This window comes from Epinephelus fuscoguttatus, linkage group LG6 (assembly GCF_011397635.1).
Source record: "Epinephelus fuscoguttatus linkage group LG6, E.fuscoguttatus.final_Chr_v1".
Lineage (NCBI taxonomy): Eukaryota > Metazoa > Chordata > Actinopteri > Perciformes > Serranidae > Epinephelus > Epinephelus fuscoguttatus.
This window is the reverse complement of record NC_064757.1, coordinates 27,039,942-27,064,091: the sequence shown is the minus strand read 5'-3', so window position 1 is coordinate 27,064,091 and position 24,150 is coordinate 27,039,942. Positions and strand designations below refer to the sequence as shown.

The 24,150-nt window shown below is 42.2% G+C and overlaps 1 protein-coding gene across 4 annotated transcripts in view; it reads right to left on the bottom strand.

The window, feature by feature from the left end:
* The window catches only part of grid2 (glutamate receptor, ionotropic, delta 2), a 713,868-nt gene that overhangs the window by 282,723 nt on the left and 406,995 nt on the right, over positions 1 to 24,150 (bottom strand). For all 4 annotated transcript variants that reach the window (XR_007449482.1, XM_049577883.1, XM_049577882.1 and 1 more), the window contains exon 3: positions 16,211 to 16,498. Coding sequence is in view for 3 of the 4 variants with exons in the window: in XM_049577883.1 (XP_049433840.1) it covers positions 16,211 to 16,498 (288 nt within the window). In the remaining variant the exon portion in view is untranslated. The remainder of the gene's footprint in view (positions 1 to 16,210; positions 16,499 to 24,150) is intronic.

Sequence of the window (24,150 nt, the reverse complement as noted above, 5' to 3'; positions counted from 1 at the left end):
TCAAATGGAATGCAAGCCTGTTACTCATACGCCCAGGCACGGAGAATAAAATCATCAGCTGAACTTGTAGCTGAAAATGTTCAAGTACCCAGCTCTAGGGATCTGAACCTAAACTTGGGAAGTTTACCTCCATATAGGAAATAAAATGCTTTAGGCCCCGAAGCATTGGTAGTCTTCCTGACGATTGCTCTCTAAATTGTCTATTCCTTTAGATCTAAGTGCCTATCTCCGTCCAACACTCTTTTGCTTTATTTCCCTCCTTCTCTTCCTTTCTTTCACTCTCTTTTCACTTAAAGCCCCAGGCTTCACATTCCCAGAGTCCCCACAGAGAGCTTAACCAACACTTGTAAAAAAAAAACAAAAAAAAACAAAACAAAAAACAACACTCTATAAAAGGCTTGGCACCTTTTAGGTGTACATCACCTTCCCTATCTCCCCAAATCTCCGGCTTTTAGTCCCACCCCCCCCCCCCCACCCCCCCACCCCACCCCACCCCACACACACACACACACACACACACACACACACACCCTCCTCTCTGACTTTCACATACCTTAAGTGACTGAACTTCTCTCCACTTTCCTCAGCTCCACTCTTTCTCCTTTGAATCTTACTTTTATGACCTGTTTTGATCTTGAGCTACCTGCGCCCTGAGCTGCTGTGACATTGTCTAATCTGTACATTCTACTTGATGGTTATCACTCAGTTGGTCAAAAGTGACCTGGGATTCTGACCCTCAGTGACCACTGGATGTGTTGTGCCCTGGCTCTGTTGTTGCTGACAGAGACAATCAACAGCCATTCTAGATGTTTTGCCAAAGTTCATCTAAAAATCATGAAATTCCCCTCTGACAAAACAACTTAAAAAAAATACTGGCATTGTGTCCAGTAAAGAACAGCTGGCTTGGAGATGTTTACACTCTTCCATAAGAATGTGCTTGCTTGGCTTGGCTTGACTCGGTTTGACTCTGTGAATCAGCCCAACATGGCAGGGATTTGAATCTCCATTACCACACGGCTTCCTGCTTGAAGGTGAGTTTGTAACTGATGAGATGCTTGTCTTGCGTCAATGACGTTATAAACTAGCTTACGCCATGTTCACACTGGACGCAGAAGTGCCCCAATGTGTCAGTTGTCGCGCAGTCGCCAGCCAGCAGTCACCTGGCTGTTCACACCAGAAGTGCATTTCTCCACGCTGGTCAGCAAGCATCTCTGCTCCTCTGCTCTCTTCTAATCACACGTTGAGCTCTGTCTGTGTTAGCTTGTGTGTGTGTGTGTGTGTGTGTGTGTGTGTGTGTGTGTGTGTGTATGTGTGTTCATCTCTCTTGCTCTCCGTTTAGACACAACTGACTGATTTGTGGAAGCATGGGGTGAATATTTTATCATAATCAGATCATCTATATTATATATGTCCCTTATATCATTCCTAATAGATTCTCAATGAGGTTTTTTTTTTGATAGATTCGCTTGTGGTTTGCAACCTGTGTGTAGAGCCCAACTGATTAACATGGGTGCCGTAAGGATGTGGGCCGTGCTCCGCAGAAATCATCAGAAGTTGTTAACCTGTTGGTGGTGAGCTGTTTGCAGAAGTGCATTAAGGGCCATTTATCTGCAGCTCTTCATCCAACATCTCACTGTGGACATTTCTGCTTGTACTCTTTCTGCCTGCGGTATTAGTAGACTTGTTTCCTATTGAAGAAAAGCCGTTCTGCTGAATGGTGCTACACAATTCATTTCCTATAAATTCTTCACAATAATTGGCTGTGGTCTGTGAGACACCACTGCTACTCAGTTGGAGGAAGTCAGGCACACTTTTGACCCAGCTCTGTAGATGATCCATCATGGGGACAACTCAGCATGTTTAAACTGACGGAAACGCAAATCAGTGTGGCATGGTTTGACTCAGCGCGGCCAAAGATGCCAATGGAAAAGGATCTGAGGCAAGAAGCAGCAACATCCAGCAGACACACTGTTTTCCGCACAGTGCTGTGAAACATGATAGTGAGGTTAAAGTGGCCAAAAAAAAAAAAAGGCAAATGGGAGGGTGAGTTTTCAAATGACTTCAGCATGGTCTATCATAATGCTGGTGAAAATACAGTGGCCTAAAGTAAGACATAATTTTTTTCCTTCATCCCTTTCATTGAGGGGTGGCTGCCCTCTCTCTGTCCTGACTGCTAATTCTGAGGTTCACACAAAACCCAAACTTGAGAAGAATCTGGCTATCCAGAAGCTTAGCTTTTTAGGTTTGGCTCTATAAAAATCTCTTCGAAGCAGTCTGCCGTACCTCCATATTCTTAATGCTGTTAGATCGTCAGCTCTCCCTCTGCTTTAGTTCGCCTCCTTCTATCTCTCTCTCAACTTTTCATTGCTAAAGACATTTCACCTCCAGTGTCCTCTAAGGATGTAAACCACTACTCTGGAGTCACACCCCTTTGTAAAAGGTTTTACACCCTTTTTTTTTTTTTTTTTTAGATGTTTTTCTGTTTATCTGCTTTCCTGACTGCCTTTTACTCTGCCCTGCCAAATCTGCTATGCCTTTAGATCTCTGTCCCTATCCCCTCCCTGCTTTGCCGTTTCTGTTTTCCCTTATATATTCACAATCTCTCTTATCTCTTTTTCTCTCTTGCTCTCTGAACGATTTTACTCTGGAGGAGACAAAGTAAGACATGACCTCCCTGAATAAAGCTTGTAGACCTTTGGTGTTTGGCTCATGAGTGTACCTGTTTGCCTCCGTTCGTCTGAATCTGCCTTTATCATCAAGTTTCCCACGTCTCTCTTGGCACAGCTTTTATGTATTTTTCACCTCCTCTTTCACCTCCCACCAGTTTCCCCCCCCGCGGCGTCTCTGGGCTTCACTACCGTTAAAAAAAGATATCCATCTATGCATCTATGTATCCATCTCTCATCACTCCTTGTTCTCTTTCCCCTGTCTCTATAAACGGCTTCATGCTTGTCAGTTTCTAATGCTCTCCTCTCTCCTGTTTTGTCTCCTTCTCTCTCCATTTTGTCTCTTGCAGTTCAGATATGATTCAACTTTGACAACTCTTCACTTCTAAGCAAGGCTCAAACAAACATCCATGTAAAAGGCCGATGGGTTTGAAGGGGTTTGGCTCATTAACCCTCCTTTCTTTGTCCTTTATTGCTTTAAATTAAGTCCTTCCAATACTATGAGCTGTGTGGCATAATAAGTCAAAGTAAGTATTGTTTCTGGGCAAACAAATTCGAGAACAAAGTATGTTTTCTATATCTTTAAACATAAACAATTGATGCATAGTCTAGCCAGTCTGTGATGCAAGGAATCAGCATGCCCGGAGCCCCGCCCCTGCCTGCTGCCTGGCATGCACCAAACCTTGATTCCTGTCCCTGCGGACGGTGGGCCCACAGGGCAACAGCTTAATATTATTATTTATACTTAAAATATAAAACCAGTGGATTCCCCCCACGTGTTGGGCGAGAGTTACTGCCTAAGGCGAGGGAGTTTAAGTATGTTGGGGTCTTGTTCAATAGTGAGGGTAGAATAGAGCATGAGATGGATCAGCAATTTGGTGCGGCTTCTGCAGTGATGCGGGCGCTGCGCCAGACCATCATGGTAAAGAGGGAGCTGTGCCGGAGGGCGAAGCTTTCGATTTACTGGTCCATCTACATCCCAACCTTCACCTATGATCATGAGCTCTGGGTAGTGACTGAAAGACTGAGATCATGGATACAAGTGGTTGAAATGAGTTTCCTCCGTGGGGTGGCTGGTCTCAGCCTTAGAGACAGGGTAAGGAGCTCAGACATCCAGAGGGAGCATGGAGGAGAGCCGCTGCTCCCTTGTGTCAGTTGAGGAGGAGCTGGAAAGCGTTGCTGGGGAGAGGGACGTCTGGAGTGATTTGCTTCGCCTGTTGCCCCTGCGACCTGGCCCCAGATAAGCAGATGAAAATGGATGGATGGATGGATGGATGGTCTATCATCAAAAATAGGATTGCTCATTTTGTGTTTGTACCTAAACATTTTGAAACATTTGACATACAATGGATATTGTTAATGCTTAAAGCAAAAGAAAGGATGCTAGGTATATGACTACCACATGTCTCACCTATCAGAGACATTTCCCAGCATGTTAAAAAGGTGAATTTGTACATTTTTCAAGTAGTAAGGGTAAGTGATCAACACATAAAGTCACTTTTATACTTGTCATATTTAGTATCTCTTCATTCAGTGGAAGTCTAGGCATTTGAAAAAGAAAAAAATCTCAGAAGTATCCTCCCCCAAGCATCCTCCTGTTCTCTACTTGATGGTTTTTTTTTTTTTTTTTTTTTTTTTTCATATGAAGCCCCCCAAGGGATCAAATGCAAGCTGGGATTTTACCTACAATGAGTCTTTCCAAAGTGAAACCTTGACATTTCCAATTTCACAGACTTTTTGTCATCAGTGTCTTTACACTTTAAAGGTCTGCGCGTGATCCATTTAAGATAAAAATCAGATTTCACATTCACCTCTTCTTTAACAACAGCACATTAGACACGTTTGTCCCATGTACGAGTCATTTCTGTATTCGGTGCCATTTCCTTCTTTCTCCCTTTCCTTTTTCTCTTCCTTTTGTTATTACCCTTTTCTCTGCTCATTAAATGTCTCACTCGTATCTGCCCTGTCAAGTATTTTTCTTCTACGCCTCTACAAAGGGGCGGATGCAACAAGGTGAAGTGACACTCTTTGCTGTAACATCGGCAGGCACAATACAGTATGCACTCTCCTTCTTTGTATGAATCCATAAGAACAGTGGTTGAATTTTCACTCTTTTCACTGTGTGATGGGGAATCCAAAAAAAAGGCAAAATAAGAGGAGTTTTCTCATCTGTTTTCATCTGGCCCATTACTTACTAATGAGCAAATTGTTAGGGGGAGTTTAAAGATACTTTTAGGTATCATTTCAAGGTATGAATTTTTGTTTTAAAACTATTAACATGCTTCATTAGGCAGCACTATACAAGGTGACAGAGACATGTTTAATAACCATGGAAAAAGGTTACGGCTGGAGGAACTCAAACCCACACTTTCAGCACATGGCACAGACCCAAGACACTGCATCATATATTGACTGCATTATGACAAACTGGGCCTGGAATAATGGCTCGAGGTGGCCACTGGTTTAAGATATTGATTTCATATTCAATTTTTAAATTCTGCTAAGATAATGTAACTACAGACCCCATAAACAAATATACATGCTTATACATATGCATGCAGGTAGTGCAGTAAGTGCCCTGCACACCACCTGGATCCCAGCCAACATTTGTATGCAGGGCCCATGTGGGTAGTAAATGGGCTTAAAAAATAGGCCCTATATGGGACTGTTCATGGGTTCCATATTGACCCTATGCCAATTGCCCACAAGGGTGGGTTTACCTGAGTGAGCCCCAAATAACGTGCCCATTTTGGGCCTATACACAGTTGCTACCCAGGTAGCCACAGCATAACCCATGTGGAGCCCACTTGGATAAACCCACCCATGTAGGCAATTGGCACAGGGTCAATATGGTACCTGTGGACAGTCCCATATAGGGCTGATTTTTCAGCCCATTTAATATCCCATAGGGCCCCACATACAAATGTTGGCTGGGTAGTGATGCCATCCTAAGCTAACAGTGTTGATGTGGAAACATTGCGCTCACCCTCTGGTCTCCCACCAGGTCGCCCTAGTGAGTAAGTGGCTCATGTTTGAGTTGTAAAATCCCCTTTAGCATTGTTGGCTAAAGGGGACAGCTAGTGGTGCTAACATGGTAAACAATGCTGAAAGGGTTTCCCGGCTAAAAATGAAGCGGCTTATTCAACGGGTAAACCTGGGGAAGACTGAAGGGTGAGCGTGATTTTTCCGCAGCAATGTGTGTTGAATGAGTGACGCTGCCTAGCAACCTAACAATAGCTCCCACCTGATCTGGGTGGTACGCAGTTCAAAGCAGCAATGGAACCAGTGGAGACCAGAGGTTGGGCAGTGAGCACTATGTTGCAAACGGCTGTCCAGCTGTTTGCCAGCAAAGTTTACAAAAAGTAAATTTAAAGGGAAGACATTTCCATCGCAAAATGTTGAAATTTCACCACCGCTTAATGGATAGCACTTGGAAATGTGATGCTAAAGCTCTCTGAGTCAAAGAAGTGCCGCACTAAATACGGAGGCCTCTTGTTTGTCACGTCTTTTTTTTTTTTAAATTAACGTGTTAGTAACAGGTTAGCAGTTGTCAGTCTATTGTGCTGTATAAATATACCCTGATAAATGAAACATGTTGCTTACACAATACGAGGTAGGTGGATATGACAGTAAACACACTGTAACATGCTAAGATTATGATTGACAGATTTTACAGTGAGTATTTAACACTATAACCAGTTTTACAATCGCTGCATTAGCTCCCCGTGTGTTTCAGGATCGATTTTAAGGTTCTTTTATTAGTTTTTAAATGTCTTAACGGCATTGGGCCATCTTATTTATCTGACCTGCTTTTATCATATCAACCCTCGCGGATCCTGAGGTCCTCTGGCACCGGCCTTTTAATTGTTCCAAGAGTTAGAACAAAAACCCACGGGGAGGCTGCATTCAGCCATTATGGCCCTCACTTATGGAACAGCCTGCCGGAGAGCATCAGGACTGCAGAGACTGTTGATGTTTTTAAAAGGAGGCTCAAGACTCACCTATTTAATTTAGCTTTTAACTGATTTCTTTTACTCTTTTAATTATTCTATTATATGTTCTTTTTACTTTCTAATGCTTTTAAATGATTTATTTTTAAATCTTTCTGCATTTTAGTTTCTAAATCTTCAATTATTTATTTATTTATTTATTATTATTATTAATATTATTTTAATCTTTAACTCTTTAATTTTTCCTAATCTCCTATTGACTGTGTGTGTGTGTGTGTGTGTGTGTGTGTGTGTGTGTGTGCATGCGTGTGTGTTTATATGTGGGGGTGGGAGGGGCGGGTTTTCAATATGTATGTATTATTTTTGTTTGTCTAATAGACTGGTAAAGTGGGTGCCTGTTGTTACAGGGGTAGTGCAAAGAGATAGTTCCTGACACTATGGACTTCAGTATTCATCATAGTTATGGCCTGTGGAAAGAAATGTGTTTTTTGTCTGGTTGTTTTAGCATACATCATTCTGTAGCGCCTACCAGAGGGGGAAAGTGAACAGGTTTTGTGCAGGGTGTGCAGTGAATCTAGAGGTGTATAAGTCCTGGATGGAGGGCAGGCTGGCAGCAATGATGGTGTCTATGTTGGGTGTCCACTGTAGTTCATGGGAGATGCTAGATCCCAGAAACTTGAAGGAATCCACGGCAGACACAGTACAATGATAGGGAACAGTGGTGGTGGTGTCATTTAGTTCAATGCTATCAGCACAATTTTGAGAGCGTTCATATCCAGGTGGTTCTGACCACACCAGAGAGCCAGCTGTTCAACCTCCCATCTGTTTGCAGACTTGTCGCTGTCCTACATGAGGCCAATGACCGGTGTGCTGTTGCAATCATCAGGAGTGTAACACAAGAGGTGCAGTCATTGGCGTAAAGGGAAAAGAGCAGTGGGGAGAGCGCACATCCTTGAAGGGTGCCAGTGCTGATGGTGTGGGTGCTGAATTTTCTTCAGCCTCACTTGCTGCATCTGGTCTGTCCGGTAGTTTGTGACCCACTGACAGGTGTGAACTTGGCACTGTGAGCTGGCTGAGTGCAGAATAGAGAATTTCTGGGTTTGTGTTGAATGCCCAGCTGAAGTCCACAACCAGGATCCTTGTGTATGTCCCTAGGGAGTCGAGGTGTTGCAGGATGTCATGCAGTCCCATGTTGACTGCATCATCCACTGACCTGTTTTCTCTGTATGCAAACTGCAGGAGCATCAGCAGGGGGCTTCTGGTGTCCTTCAGGTGGGTCAATACCAGCCTTTCAAAGTATTTCATGACCATAGAGGGCAACAGGCCTGAAGTCATTTAATCCTGTGATTGAGGGTTTCTCAGGGACCAGGATGATTGTGAAGCGTTTGAAGCAGGAGGGGACTTCACAAAGCTCCAGTGATCTGTTGAAGATCTGTGTGAAGACAGAGGCCAGCTGGTCAGCACAGACTTTCAGACAGGAGAGTGATTCGCCATCCAGGCCGGGTGCCTTTCTTGTCTTCTGTCTGTGAAACAGCTGACACACATCATCTTCACAGATTCTGAGCGCAGGCAGGGGGCCGGTGGGGAGGGGTGAGGGGGTGGCAGCAGGGGGTGCCGTTGGTTGTGTGAAGTCTGAGTCAGAGCTGGTGAGGGGTGTGAATGATGGCTTATCAAACCTGCAGTGTAACTCATTCAGGTCGGCGGCCAGTTGATGGGTCTCCACAGCGTGAGGGGATGATCTCCTGTAGCTGGCGATGTCCTGTGGCGTCCTCCACGCCAACGCAGGGACGTTGGCTGAAAACCTGTTTTTCAGCTTTTCAGAGTAGCTCCTCTTTGCTTCTTTCTCTGTATCCTATGCTTATGCATTTAACCGACGTGTTCATAATAACCAATCTAGACACACAGAACTGTTTCTGTGGAGATAACACTTCTCAGAGTTATATGCGGAACTTCAACTTAGGGTCAAAAGTTCACTTCTGATAACATTTAAGGCCTTTTATCATTGTCACTCACTTTCACTTGTATCAAACCGAGCGTATTTCTCCAAAATATCAGCACTTTTATTGTTCTCTCCTTATAAGAGAAAAGCAACCTAACAAGCATCACACTTTTAAAACTGCTCTTTCGTTTGGCTATAACCTTTTACAATTGTGCCTCAGGCTCCTCTTGTCATTGGCTAAAAGCAAAACAAAACAAATCATCTTAATGTCAACAGTGCTATTACAGTGCTATTAGGCAAGGTCACTCAGTAGGTAACAGTAACTTGTCACTCACAGTTTTAATATATACCAGGTTTTACAGCGTGAACACAAGACACCTGAGGACACACTGAAAGAAGTAAAGAGAAAACAGAGTGAGAGGAAGAAAAGAAAGGAAGATGGAGGGAGAGGGTGAGAGATAAACTATGAGAGGAGGTAGAGAGAGATAATAGAGAGAAAACATGTGTTCTCAGTGTCCGGAGCGCACCAGTAGAGCTGAAAATAGGGATTGGGACAGTTGCACCGTAGCTTCATTTGAGAGGACACACTCGACTGTCTGTTCTCTAAAGAACTCTCCTTGTACAGAGGCGAGGCCTTTTGGGAACATTGCTATCATCTTAAAAGGCCATCTCTGTCTCTCCCTCTCTCTCTACCCTGCTTTCTTGCTCGCTCTCTTTTGCGCTCTTTCTTTTTCCCTTCTCTCCTTGAGCAGGGGGTGAGGCCATTAGGGAACAATGGTGATATCTTTAAAGGGCCTTCTGTGGCTGAGAGAACAGCACTGCCAAAACCCAGAGGATCCATGTGCTGAATCAGTGGTCACAGAGCACAGAGGGGATAGAGGGATTTAAGTGGGCTACGAACATGTGTGTGTTTGCGTGCATGCCCATGTGTGTGTATAGGGTCTATTGTGTAGATATTTTGTGTGAACTATACTTCATTTGGGGACAAATTTTGGATTTAAACCAGTTGATTGAAGGTTGTCTAGCTAGGGGAAAATGGTGTTCCTACTTTAAGCTGTGATGGGGTTACATTAAGGTCAGAGTAAAAGCCTCTTCCCAACAGGCATGAAAACATTTGTTGGCAATTTGCACAGAACTCTAAAAAGTTGAATTCATGGTGTGTAATGGAGGCTTTTACAGCAGTGCAGACAAAAAATAACCAAGAACCACATCAGTTGATTCAGATTTGAGTCTATGGGAAAAGGCCTAAATCGACAAAATCCTGCAGATAGCTTTTACCAACTGTCAAGCACACATAAGTTGTATATACAAGCAAATATGTGCTCACAGTCTGTATGATTAAGAAGAGATTCTGTTGGATCCAGACTCAACAGCCAGCCTTGTCCTGTCACAAAGAACTCACTTTTGCCCGTTTCGACCAAACACTTTAAGTATGGTACCTTTGGAACCAAAAGTAACCCTTCAGACATGGTACCTTGACCCTAGGTCCATTAAGTGTTTCCACTGCAAACAGTACTCTTTCATGTGGGCGGGGTGGTGGGCACTCTGCTCCATCCAGCACTCACTGTATTAACTCATTACCGGTGGCACAGATGGAAGTCTGCACCTCGTTTATCCTTCACAGAAGGAGGATGCACGCTGACATTTTCGAACAAAATAGAACAGGCTGCAGCGAGAGTCTCTCCCTGAGATATTTAAAAAATATTGCATTTGTGCATTTAGTCCTTCTCAGGCAAGCTCAGGGGTTGCCAAAGCCCACAGAAACGACGCTCCGCAACACTTTTTTCCTTTCCCAGAGTATCATGCTTCACATCGTCAACTCATGCGCTGAGTAACATTACAAGTTAAAATTCCACCTTAAAAGTTGCCGGCAGTCGGCAGTCTACAGCTGCTGCAAGAGGCAGCAAAACATCCTTTCAATTTGTAGTTACAGTTTACGGATAAAACTCTCCACAGTATGAACAGTGGCTACATGAGCCTCTAAAGCAGCCACAACTCAGCCCTGATCCGAGTGACTGTCCTCTATTGACCAATCAATGGACTGCAGTGTTCACAGCTCCACGTTTTAGCACCAGATCTGTGTGCTGGGTACCCCAACAGAGGGGGGACCAAAAATGGGGAAGGTGCAGAACGTTTCTATCGGTACCATCCACAACTTTTCACAGTGGAAACGGGAAAAAAAGTGTACCAAACTGATCTGTATAGTACTACTCAGTGGAAACGGGGCTGTATTGATGAGATGTCTTAATGCATGATATGAACATACAACATTGTTACCCATCAAGGGCTTAGGCTCTCATCACATTATTCATCATGGGTCAGTTTGACAATTGGTGTTATTGCAGAGTACTTAATATGTCAAGGTAATGTTAATATATGGTATGCCAACACTGTAGCATAAACAGAAAGCAACACTGTAGTCTTTAGCTCAATTCATCTGTGTTATTGGACACCTGTAATCTACCAATTAATTTACAGAGCAGATGAGAATTTAGGTAACTCTTTCCAAGAGTTGCTCAGGGTTGATTTAATCTTGGTGTTTACTACACTAACTGCATTTACATGCACACTAATATTCCACTATTATTACAAATATGTCAACATTCTGAATTCAATACGGATACAAAGCATTCGGAATATGCATCATGTTTGGGGACTTTACCACAGGTCTGTGCATTGTCATGGATGTGTTGCACATAAAGGGACTAGCCAACTGTTTGCAAGGTTGGGGCAGAGATACATGCCCAAAAGTAAGCTGACATTTCTGGTTGGACGAAGAAACACACCTACTTTAAAACATTATGAAAGACTTGGATATCAACAGGTTTTTGGATAGGCACATATATTGCAACGCAGACCTTTTCATATAGGTGATTGGAGGAATAAAAGAGGGCGTCTGTATTTGCACAGTTGGCGGAAAATTAATCCTATTTTGATGCATAGAGGCAAAATGGCACAAGCTGCTCCAGCCGTTCCACTTTTCCAGACATATTAGGGCATGTTAATCAGAGTACGCAGGGCTACATGTAAACAGGAATATCAGTGAAATTGTCATTTTGTGCATGTAAACAAAGTCACTGACTTCTGAGGTGTGGGAATAGCACTTCCAGAAGAGCCACATTAGCTACCATTCAATATTAATCTAATATAAACTGCTTGGTAGAGCTCACTAGAACATACTTTCATAGCACATATTCAATACACCAATAAAAAGTTTTAATGTCTTGGAAGATTGAGTTTGAGCCTGCAGAATGCATTGCAAAACAATCCCACTGGAGAGGCTCCATTGGAGATCAATGCATACAACACATTAATTGTGTTAATTGACGACAATGAGTGAGATGGAGCTCCATTATGGCTGTAAGGATTAAATCAACACCGAATCACCCACTGCAGAAAACTATTACACTGCTCTCTATGAGCTGAAACTTTAAGGTGTGTTAGACATTTGTCCACCCACCAATGACTGATATCATAGCCGTGTTTAGTAGTGTTAGTAGTGTTTTCCATGAGCTAGCAAAATATGTGCTCTGACATCACTCATTGGGGTGTGATCCAAAATGGGACATGCTTTTAAGGTTCAGCCCTTAAGGAGCAGTGTACCAGGGGTGTACTCCACTCTATGACTCAGAGTAAATTACCTTTAAACATAAAAGTGCCAGAACAAAGGTGGGCGCAAGAGAGGGACCTTATAGTATAGAAACAGCCAGGCAGTCTGGAGTTCGGAAGCGCAAACCAGACCTATGCAGGCTGTTGAAAGTATGCCGGCATAAACTGACAGGTCATGCACTTAATGTGAGTTTGATTATGTTTGTAACCCTACTCCGAAAGAGAGCGACAGCTGTGCAACAACATATGACAATATAAACTATTTGTAGCCAAGCAATCATTAGAGTTCACAAAGGGCACCATAACAGACCGCATACACAAACCCAATGACACAGAATACACCTATACACTCATAGAAAACAGCAGCATTATATTTCTGTAGAAGAGAGCCAAAGGACTGTAAAAACAGAGTGGCACTTTATAAAAGGGACATAGGATGTTTCTAGTCTAATGTAAGAGTTAATGGACTGGAAAGAAAGAGGGTGAATAGACAGAGAGAGAGACAGAAAAGCAGGGTAAAATGAGACAGTATGCACACGCACAGGCAGACTGATGTGTCACCAACTTCATATTTGATCAAAACTGAGTTAAAACCACGGTGTCTATGGGCATCAAATATTAAATGTACTGCCTTTAAGGGCTTTTTGATCATTTTTGACCAAATTTAAGATGATTTTTGGACAAATAATATTTTGGTCATGCAAGCATTGCAGGTGTATGTTGGAATATGGTTATTAGAGTGTTAGGTTAATGCATATTTTGTCAAAAGGGAAGTAAAAGTATAAAGTACAAGGACAATATTGGGTTCAGTAATAGGTTTAAAGATTTGTAACATTGGATTTGTATACCTACATCCAGAAAATAAATCTTACTACATAATGATGAAAACTCTGTCTGTGTGTGTGTCTGTGTGTCTGTTCCACGTTTTTCTCCTCACTGACTTGGTCAATCCATGTGAAATTTGGCACAGTGGTAGAGGGTCATGGGAGGATGCGAATGAAGCAATATTACATCAATTGGCCAAAGGGGGGCGCTATAGCAACCAATTGAAATGCAAACTTTGAATGGGCATATCTCATGGCCCGTATGTCGTAGAGACATGAAAATTTAGATGCCTCTCCTCATGAGGAACAAATTTGCCTCAAGAACCCATAACTTCCCGTTATATAAATTGTCCGGCATTTTGAATTTTTTGGAAAACACTTAAAATCGATCTCTTCCTAGGAAGTTTGACCAATCTGCATGAAACTCTGTGAACATAATCTAGGGACCAATATCTAAAGTTCCCTCTTGGCAGAAGTTGGAGAACTTAGTAAAACTGAGCTTCTATAAGGCAATGAATATTGCAGAGGGCGTGGCTCATCACATAAAGGTGTGTAACATCTCAGGGGTTTCAACTTTGTAGGCATATGACCACACATAATCTGAGGGGACGCCTCCATTATTGATCCCATCAAACAAAATCAGGGCGCTAGAGAGCTAATTTCTTATCTAGGCCTAAACGCCATATCGATTTTTATTAAACTTGGTAGATATGTAGAACAGGCTGCTTCAAGGTGACTGGAGAAATTTAACTCTAATTGGCAACTGGGTGGCGCTATAACAACAGAAAAATGCTTAATAATGACTAAAATGTGACCGATCGCTGTGGCTCCCCCTGTGGCTGAACGTTGTGTTTTTTTTCTAATTTTTGGTATGACTAAGTCATAAATCATGGTATGCTGTACATAATCACGGAAACTGTCAGTGTGTCATTCTGTCAGTCAGTCATTCTGTCTGTCCCACGTTTTTCTACTCACTGATGTGGTCAATCTATGTGAAGCTGCGCATAGGCATTGAGGATTGGCATGGGTAGAAGGTGACAAAGCTACCAAAGGGTATGGACTAGTTTAGGGTGATTTTTGGAAATATATACAAATCAGAAGACTACAGAACTACAAAATCTTCAGTGGGTTACCAAAAGATATTTGTAAAAATCTGAGGATCATTTGGCAGATGGACCTAGAGTGTGAATTAAGCAACTAGGAATGGCTGAAAAATATTATCAAATACTGGGAAATATATAAAGGAGGCAAGGGGGGGGGGGGGGAATTTACTCAGTATGAATTAATTCAGAGGTTTTACTCTACTCCTTCTAAGATGTACAGGATGGTTCTACTGGCTAATCATTTCTACATGCAATCTGGGAATGTAAACTGGTTAATCCATTTTGGGGAATAGTTGTGGCTCACATAGAGAAGTGGTTAGGCATGACGTTACCTAAATCACCAAGGCTAAACCTTATAGGGGACCAAACAGAATTGCCAAATATATTAAAATATGACCTTGTTGTGATAAATGTAGGGGTCGTCACAGCTGCTCGAGTAATCCTCAAATCCTGAAAGAGAACGTCACCTTCGGACTTTGAAAAATGGAAGGAATTTATGTTAGAAATTGTGTAAAACAGACATGCTAGCTAGGGTCAGCAATGAAATTGAAAGCTTAAAGAGGTCATGGGCAGGCTTTTTATGTTTGCTGAGCTATAACGACGTTGTGTTTAGTTGTACAGCTGTGGTTGCTAAACTACTATTATGGGTATATGAATGTATAGCTTCCAGGTGCCTGTGGATATGCTGAGTTCCAATAACAGTACTGTTGGTTTGTTTGATTTGACTGAATATATAAGTAAAAAAAAAAAAAGATATTTTTTGGGGCATTTTGCCTTCAATGGACAAGACAGGTAAGTGTGAAGGGGGAGAGAGAGAAGGGGAGATGACATGCAGCAAAGGGCCACAGGCTGGATTCAAACCCAGGCCGCTGCAGCAACAGCCTTGTACATGGGGCGCCTGCTCTATCTCTAAGCCACCGACGCCCCGGATGGATAAATAAAATTAGATAAATTGTTTCAAATTTAAGATAATGCAATGACTTTTAAAGCCTAATATTTATGCGTTCAACTTCAAGACATTTTTAGACTTTTTAAGTATCTGTAGACAGCTACAGAACAGGCCTGTTCAATTGGACCTCCGAGTGGCCCAGCTAGGGATTGGTACTCAATCTGCCCTGTCCATAGTGTATCATTTACTGCCGTTATGGTTTACAATCCTGGTTTACACAAGTGCATTGCACTAGCAGGATCCATAGCGTATTGTTAAATACAAACTAAAATGAAAGCTGTCTGTATGCAAACTTAGTTTGTCACGTATCTTAAAATGTACCTGGGACGGCCCACCTGCGGACAGTGAGTGACCTCAGTAGAGGGGGGACACTATGTTTGATGAATGATTGATACTGACATCTGTTCTTAATGTTTATAATAACGTTACTCAGTATTGTGATGTCAGGAGGAATATTTATTTTATTAACATGCTAAGTTTGTTTCCAGTGAGATATCATTGAGTTTATATAGTGACTTTGTTGTTGTAAACATGACTGTTGCGACCATAGACTGTATAAAACTATGTCCCTTGTGTTTTCCTAAAAACTTGACCCTAAAGGAACATGTCAGGAAGTGAGGTGTGCTCCTGGTGTGTGTGTGCGTGTGATTGAGAGTGTGACAGAGAGAGAGTGTTATTAGTTACTGTTAATGCCACCTGCGATGCTCCTGTGTGTTGATAGCTCTTTTCAAATGTGACACAATAAACATTACTACTTTTATGACGACAATTTGCACCTGTTCAGAAATTTTACCAAAAGCTAAAAAGATGCTTACAGGTTGCCTGCTGAAAATGTCTGGCCTATCGACATCTACTGGTTTTAAAATCCGGGCCATTTGAATTTGTAATTGAACAGCCCTGCCGTAGAAAATTGTAACTGCTGCTCATTTTCAGCTTTTTAAATTTTCAGTTACAACAAAACTGACCTCAAAACAAGCCAAAACGCAGTGTCTGCAGTTTGAGTATATATTGGTGCCCAGGCTGCGGTTAAAGTACTGCATCCAGTAATCTGTGTGCTGTAGGACCAGATAGATAGATAGATAGATAGATAGATAGATAGATAGATAGATAGATAGATAGTGGGTATTAATGATTGCCTTGTTGACTATTTCCAGAATCATATCTCCTTACCAAAATCAGAATCATAGAAGAGGATGAACTTCTGCCAGCTGTACTCAGACACCACTTGCATGATGACCTCATTGAGATAGACGGGTGGGCGGACCATTAGGGTGTAGTCATCTGTTCCAGCGATGCGACTGGTTGGTGGGCAGGCGGAGCGAGGTGTTCCCGCCGGGGAGCGCTGGATAAAGAGGTGGGGGATGTGCATGGCATCGGCCAGAGTCTGAAGGCTGCCCGCAGACATGCAGCCGATTGAACTAACCAGAGCCAGGATACCACGGTTCATCAGCTCACAGGCTGGATGGAGGGGAAAGGGAGGCAGCAGAGAAAGAGAGAGAAGAGAAAAGGGGGAATTAACAAAGGAGGAACATGTTATTTTTCAAAGCACACAAAGGAACTCAAGCTTTCGTGAGGAATCACCGGTGGTAAATATATCTGTTAGAAATGTGGGCAACACCAAGTCACAGTTTTGATCACAGTAATTATTGGTGGTATGAGTGCGCCAAAGCAAATAATTCTCATTCTACAGGTCACCACACTGCAGCACCGACTAAATAGACAGGGACATTTTTAGCGAGCTGTTCCTACTTGTTTCCACATGCTTTGCATAGTTATTTCAAAAACCAAAGATGTCACAGTCAAACACAACCTGCTCTGTGGTAACTAGAAACAGACAGACATGAAAGCAGAGAGGAGGAAAACTGGAAAAAGAGGCACAGGTAAAGGTATATGGCAGCAGAGTAGGGGCATATTGCAGGCTACAAGTAAAAACCCACTATAACACAAAAAGAGATTTTTTTTTTTCCTGCACTGCTCAGTGAATACAGGCGAGCCTCCAAGAGCCTGAAAACACTGTCATTTCAAGCTGTCAAAAAGACTACTGTGAGTCACTCTGTGAATGGATGGAGACATGGACAGGATAAAAGTACATATAAAGGAGAGGGGTTGATGTGTCAACTTACAATAAAACTCAAGTGTCTGACAGTACATGTATTATGCTGCTTCTACTGACAAACACATGAGGCTTATGTGGTATGATATAGGATGACCGCGGCCCCAGAGCATGCTTTTTTGTCATCTAAAATTACAGACTCAGAATCAGAGCACAATGACTGATGCTGTAGCTTGTTTCCATGCACCCCTGCAATATTCCATACTGACAACAGCAACCATCTGCTGACAGCAAGCACTATTCTAGCTATTGAATCAAAGTTACGCCAAGCCTTTAGCCTGCAGTTGAGCAGAGTCGTGTCAATGTCTGAATTATTGATTGACCTTTAGGCTACTTCATGAACAATACCGCATTATAAAGCAGTGCATTGTTGAACAATATTAAAGTGTGCTTCTATAAAAAAGTGTATTCATAGTTGTATTGTAAAACTATGCTGTAAAATATGCCCTTCTTGGTGGAGAGACTGTCCACAATCCCCCAGTTGTTTGTGCTCTACTGTCTAAATGCTCCTCAGCTCTGAGACACTATCTGTGCCTAATTCACCTCCTTTTCCTTTTCATCCTTCCTGGACCTCTAGTGCTGTCAAAAACACCTCTACCTCCTACCCTCTCAACCCACTCCCCTGTTATCTCCCCTCTTGTCCAAAACAGCCCCTCTGAGTGCTTACCTTTCAGCCCCAATCATTTCAAAGCTGTGGTCTTGCAGTGATTTTCATTTTAGTTGCCTTACAGCACCACTGAATGTTGTACACTGTCCTCAATTTGGAGTCATCTGCCCCCCTCTCCCACCTCCTTTCTAACATCCCTTTTCAGTACCTTTTCTATTCCACCCACCAATCTTTTTTCACCATCTTTACTCACCAGCCGTTTTCCCCCCCATCTATTGTTATCCCTCGTGGCAACACAAACAGCAACCTATCCTCTTCCCGTCCCTCGATCCAGCCATCTCTCGATTTATCACCTCTTTATTACTCTATTTTTTGCACACTTCTTTGCCTCCCTCAGTCTGCTCTTCCATTACTTTTACCCACACGGCCACTCACATTTTGCCCTTACGTCCTTGTCCCCTTTCTTCGTCCCTCATCCATCTCATTTCATCCCTCACTCCTGCTCCCTCGCTGCTCTCCGCCGCGTCCTTCACTGTGTGCTAAGCACCAGACTTAGGTGCTTATTTCACTTCTAGCCGACTACAACTGTGTCACAGAGTTGCTGGGTAAAACAAAAAGTGGTGGGGAAAAAAAGTTTAAAGACAGTACAGTGCGCACAAACACACAGATGCACACACGCACAAATGGTGCAAAGGCAATGTACAATGGCATGAAAGCACAATCTAAACCACACACAGTCAGCCTGTGTAATGCCACACGCACTAATCTGTCGACACTGCAAAAATAAAGCCAAAGAAAGAGAAAAGGAAGAAAGTTTCCAAGAAAGAAAAGCTTGAGGAGACAGATTCATAGTGCTGAGAAAAGCAGAATATAATATTGTATGTGTGCATGCATGTGTGTGCGAGAGAGAGAAAGAGACAACATAAAAGCTATACAATATGACAATGTCTCCAGTGTCAACTGGTTTGCACGAAAACAACCTAATGAGTTGGATTTCAAAGTGGTTCGTGAGGATGAATTTTCAAATTGAGACGAATCAAAGCATACGTGTGTTTGTCTGTGTGTTAATGACGCACAACTAGGTGTCTGGGCTTAATTGTTTTTGTGGTTTAATCACATAGTTCACGCATTAGTGATTCAATTTGGATACATTATTTTAAAGATGTACAAGTCACCCTAAAACTAAATACATTCCTCTGTTCAAAACATTTTAATTGTCTTGAACAGTCTGTAAACAAAAAAGCTTAGTGCACAAGATTAAAGACATTCTGGAGCCGATCCACTCAAACAGCCACAGTTTATAAGGTAAATTGGTTACAGTTGTCACTCAAGTCTTAAGCGGCTCGGTGACATAAATCTAATTTGCAGGCAAATGCTATAAATATATGAACACAAAACCCATTCTGTAATTAATTGGCAATACATTGTTAGGAATGGTTTTCCTTTTTAGCAATAGCTAAAGGGTTATTTCAGGCAACCATTTCCTTGCGCATTGATGTAGATGATTAATGAGTGGAAGCTAAAGCAGTTTCAATCTCACTGCCCATTGTGCAAGTCCACATTTTGAGGAATTAATTAAAGTGTAACAATATATGATTAAACTTCACTAAGTCTCAGCATACTGCTTAGTCATGGTCATTATTCTTCAAAACCAACGAGCCCGGGATTCATCTTCTATCTACTATCATCTTCATGTCTGAGCATAAATATGCCTGTGTGTGTGTGTGTGTGTGTGTGTGTGTGTGTGTGTGGGAGGGAAGGTACACCTGTGGATTTATTTATGGTTACATTAAGTGTGAATGAATTCCGTGCCAGTGGTTGTGAGTTTGCATTTCTCTGAATATTTGATCTGAATAAGCCTGTCATGTATCATAAGCTACATTATTCAGATTCCACATCCCTATTATAATAGTCATGCTAACTAACGCTTTAGCCGCCTCGCTCTAGTCTAGCTATAGCGCATTAGCTTAGCATCATCAAGGCTTTGGCTAATGGAAGGCTTTGCTAATCCCCTACTTATTGGGGCACTTTGGAGAATTAGTGCCCTCATCCCCTCTACATCACACACTCTTAAGTCTGCAGGGGGCTTCTAAGCACCAGGCTCATTAATGCTCTTTGCTAATGACTTAAAGGGCCCGTTGCGTTAACCCAGCCCACTGTTACATCACTCTGAAGTAGGCAACAGTTAAAGGACAGTCAAAGAGCCGGAGGTGCTGGTGCAGCAAAATATGTCTTCAGTCACTTTGAAGAGTTTGACAGGAGAGAAATACACTCTGCTTACTTTATGAAAGGTTTAAAAGTATATACATGTTTGGAAAACAGTTCAATGTGAAGCTGTGCAGATGATATTGTTTCCTTGTACCCTGCCAACGCTTTTAAGAACAACCGCTGTGTACAATGACTGCAGATGGAGCACAAAAACAGATTTGGGCTACAGAAGGAGAGGTGTGTAGGAGGTGTGCAAACAAATACAAAATGTCGCCATTTGGAGTTTTTCACCTATCATCCTGAACCATAACCGCCTACTAAACAACACTCACACACCATCACCACCATCAGCGCCAGCCCACACACTCACACACTCACACATCTAAACCCCTGCTGTACATGAGCCGTACGCTGACTCACAATAAATCATTCTGGGATCAATCTCGCTAAAGCAGGTAAGACCTGTCAAGCAGTCATGCTGAGGTATTTATTTGAGGGATGTACTTGTCAGTCACAGAAACACATATGTACACATCTAAGAGTTCAGGCTGTCAGGCACAGGGATTACTGTGGGACTCATCTATTTTGTTAATTTATCTGCTCCGTGTTTATTTATTATAGTAATCATTATTCATTTGCTGCCTCTGATGTCTGCACGGTAATCCATCTCTTCATCTTTGTAGATGACTTCTTTCTTAAAATTAAACACCTGACTGATTTTGTGAAACCCCAACAACTTCTAAAATTAGACACATCAGTTGCTTCTCGTGATTTTTCATATATTCAAAGCATACTGAGCCGCTGCCTCATCCTGCTCTTGTTTACATTTACCTGCACTATCGATGCATGTTCTGTATGTCAGTGTGCATTGTACACGTGTTGTCTGCAACAGAGCATGTTATTGAGCTTTCTCTCCAGCTTGTCGGTCTGTCAGAAGAAATGGACTGCAAGCACTTCACCAGCACCCAGGTGTGACCGATTCTTCTCTCTATCTGTGTCTCTCCGAGCAGCTCTCCTCCAACTGCACACCCACACACAAACACCGCACACACTTCATCACACTGATACCCAGGCCTCCAGTTTTTGTGGCCCAGTGACTGAGGATGGAAAGTGGAGGAAAGAGAGAGGGGTAGGAAGCGAGGAAATCGATACCTGAAGAAAACCAATAAAAGAGTGTCCCTATGCCTGTAGGTGTCCAGCATTTCTTAAGTAAGTTGGACATTATAAGAGACTTCAGGCTAAACTGGTAACACCACTTTTTAAAAGGACTAAAACACACTCTACTGTACATGATCCTTAATTTAATATCCCTTTAACTAACACTGAAAGAATAGCCAAAAAAGAGCGAATCATTTTTTCAAAGCAAAAATGACATTAAACATACATACATACACTCATACATATTGTGCATGTAGACACAGATATGCAGAAAATGTATATCAATACTGTTAGAGACACATAAGCCCTGTTTCCACCAAGCAGTACGGTGCGATTCAGTTCAGTTCAGTACACTTTTTTTTTCATTTCCACTGTGAAAAGTTGTGAATGGTACCAATGGAACCATTCTGTCCCCATTTTTGGTCCCCCCTCTGTTGGGGTACCTAGCACACAGATCTGGTACTAAAAGGTGGAGCTGTGAACACTGCAGTCTGTTGATTGGTCAATAGCGGACAGTCACTATTGCTCACACCATGGAAAGTTTTAAGCTAACTGTAATTATAAAATGACAGGATGTTTTGCTGACTCTTGCAGCAGCTGTAGCCTGAGAAAACATAACTTACAAAACTGATTTCACTGGGCCGACTGCCAGCGACTTTTAAGGTGGAATGTTTACTTGTAATGTTAGTGAATGCATGAGTTGACGACATGAATCCATCAGCACAGTTTAAATTTCAATGTAACAACTTTCACCATTACTTTAGTTGTTATTATCTTTCTTGGATGACATACACTTTTAGTAATGAGTGGATCTACTATTAATTTCGACCACATTATGTGAACTGCATATATTCCAATCCAAAAAAGTGTTGTGGAGTGTTTCTACGGGCTACAGCAACATACATAATTCTCACAGTCGCAATACAGATTTAATTTTTCATAGATTTCATTTATCAAAATGGTACTGGGAAATTCCAGGACTGCAGAAACAAAATGTTCATAACATGAATTAAATACCTGAGAGAAGCAGCAATCCTGTTATTCCAAAATTGCCATAAAGGAGACCTGCTTGTTGATTTGCAACATTACCCACAATGATCAATAGCAACCAGAGATATCAAAGGGAAAAGCTGTCACGGTATAAATGATTGACAAAATTATAGTGTCTCATGCTTTTTCACTTGCCTGGGTCCAGACCTCTGAATCAACCCACTCCACCGAGTTGACTGATTCATCTGGCATCATGACATAAAACAGCAGTTTCTCGGTTGTCAATCCATCAATTCAACGAGTGCCAAAGGGGGACTAACGATTAGCCAGTTTGTGCCAAAAGTGGGACTAACGCTGTTGCCAAGCTGTTGTCAATCAGTGTGCAAGAGCTAATGAGAAGTGATAACAACAATGGCGACCACTACGATCAAGACAGAAGCTGCTATTGAGACGGCTCTAAATCTGCATTTCTTGTCAATATCGCCCCACATCATATTTTGTTTTTACTCTTGAAACCCCAGCAAAACCAGTATGTTGGCAAGGTTCCACATTAGCAGTTGGGTTTCCACCAATATGCACATGTTAATTGAATTTTCAGAAAATCTGAAAAACAAAATGCCAATTTATGTGCTTTTCCTTCCACTACTGTTATGTGAACATCAGGAGTTGGTTCATTGAGGTGAGCAGTAGGTGGCACTAATTAACCAGGTCAGGTGCCATTATACCACTGCCAGTCAAACCTCAAACAAAGGAAATCAATGGCTATGTAATAATGGAAAGCACACTGGACAATGGAAATAGAGTTGTGAACAGGTATCACGAAAGCTCCATGCTCTTGGAAGAGTTTTGTTAACAGCCTGGTCTATGTACATAAGCTTGTTAAAAGCCATTCAGAGACCATAAGGAGAGCTTGCAATGGCCTATGCAATGATGGTATGTCATGACTGTGTGACATCATTGATTTGTTAAATCTGTTTCCATTGCACTTATTCACATTTGCATTGTATCAATACCCCAACTTTTAACCCAAGAGCAGAAACTTTTTTGCAATGAAACAAGATTTCTACTCATTAGTTTATGTGCAAATTGAAAATGAGGATAAAAAAAAAATGTGCACGTAAATGCACCTCATAATTATGTTGGATTCAGGCGTAAACATTGGTGTCTGATTGGTGAAAGACAATTAAATTCCCCTCTCCCACGGAAATTGTTTAGAGCAGAGTCAATGCCAGAGTGAAGATGGAAACAGAGTGTAACAAGTTCTGCCTAATATCAGGCAATGTTTATACTGTATTGTCATCCACTAGAGAGAAAATGCCCACCAAAGGGCTTTTTTCCATTTGTATCAGCTGCTTTTTTTTCAGGTTATGGTTCAGCTGACAGGAACAAGGACGTCTCAATTTGTTTTCAACATGTGAGAAGTATTCCATTACGTGAAGCAATAAGCTGAATGAAAAGACACAGAGTATCTGCTGACTGTAAGATGAGTACTAATCATAATCAAGTGTTTGGTTTCATCAGAAATTTACTGACACAGAGAGAGAGAAAGTCCTAGCCGGCGCCCACAGCACTATTATAGCCAAGAGTGTGTCTCCATGTCTAAAACTGTGTGTGCGCATGTGTTTGTGTGTCGATGACCTACTTGTGTCTGTGTATTGTTCATGTATTGTTCCAGATCCGCAGCTCCAAACTGCTGCCATGCATTGTGCCATACGAGGCTAAGCACTGAGTGGCAGAGAGAGATGCTTACTCACACCGCTGGCGGGCTGAAAATATGCTCCACTCTGTGCACGCCTCTGTGTGTGTCTGTGTGGACCATTGGTTTGCTGATATACACTCCTTGAGGGAATTAGCACTTGAATTAATGTGGTCAGGGAGGTAGAATGAGCAAAAGATAACATGCCCTTTTCGACTTTGTTTCTCTTGAAATGTATCACTGTAGGTTCCCTGACTCCTGGCACTTCCTGTTGCTGAAAATACCAGACCAATGATTTCTCACAAACACAATCTGTTCTTATTCCTGCCCCCAGTATG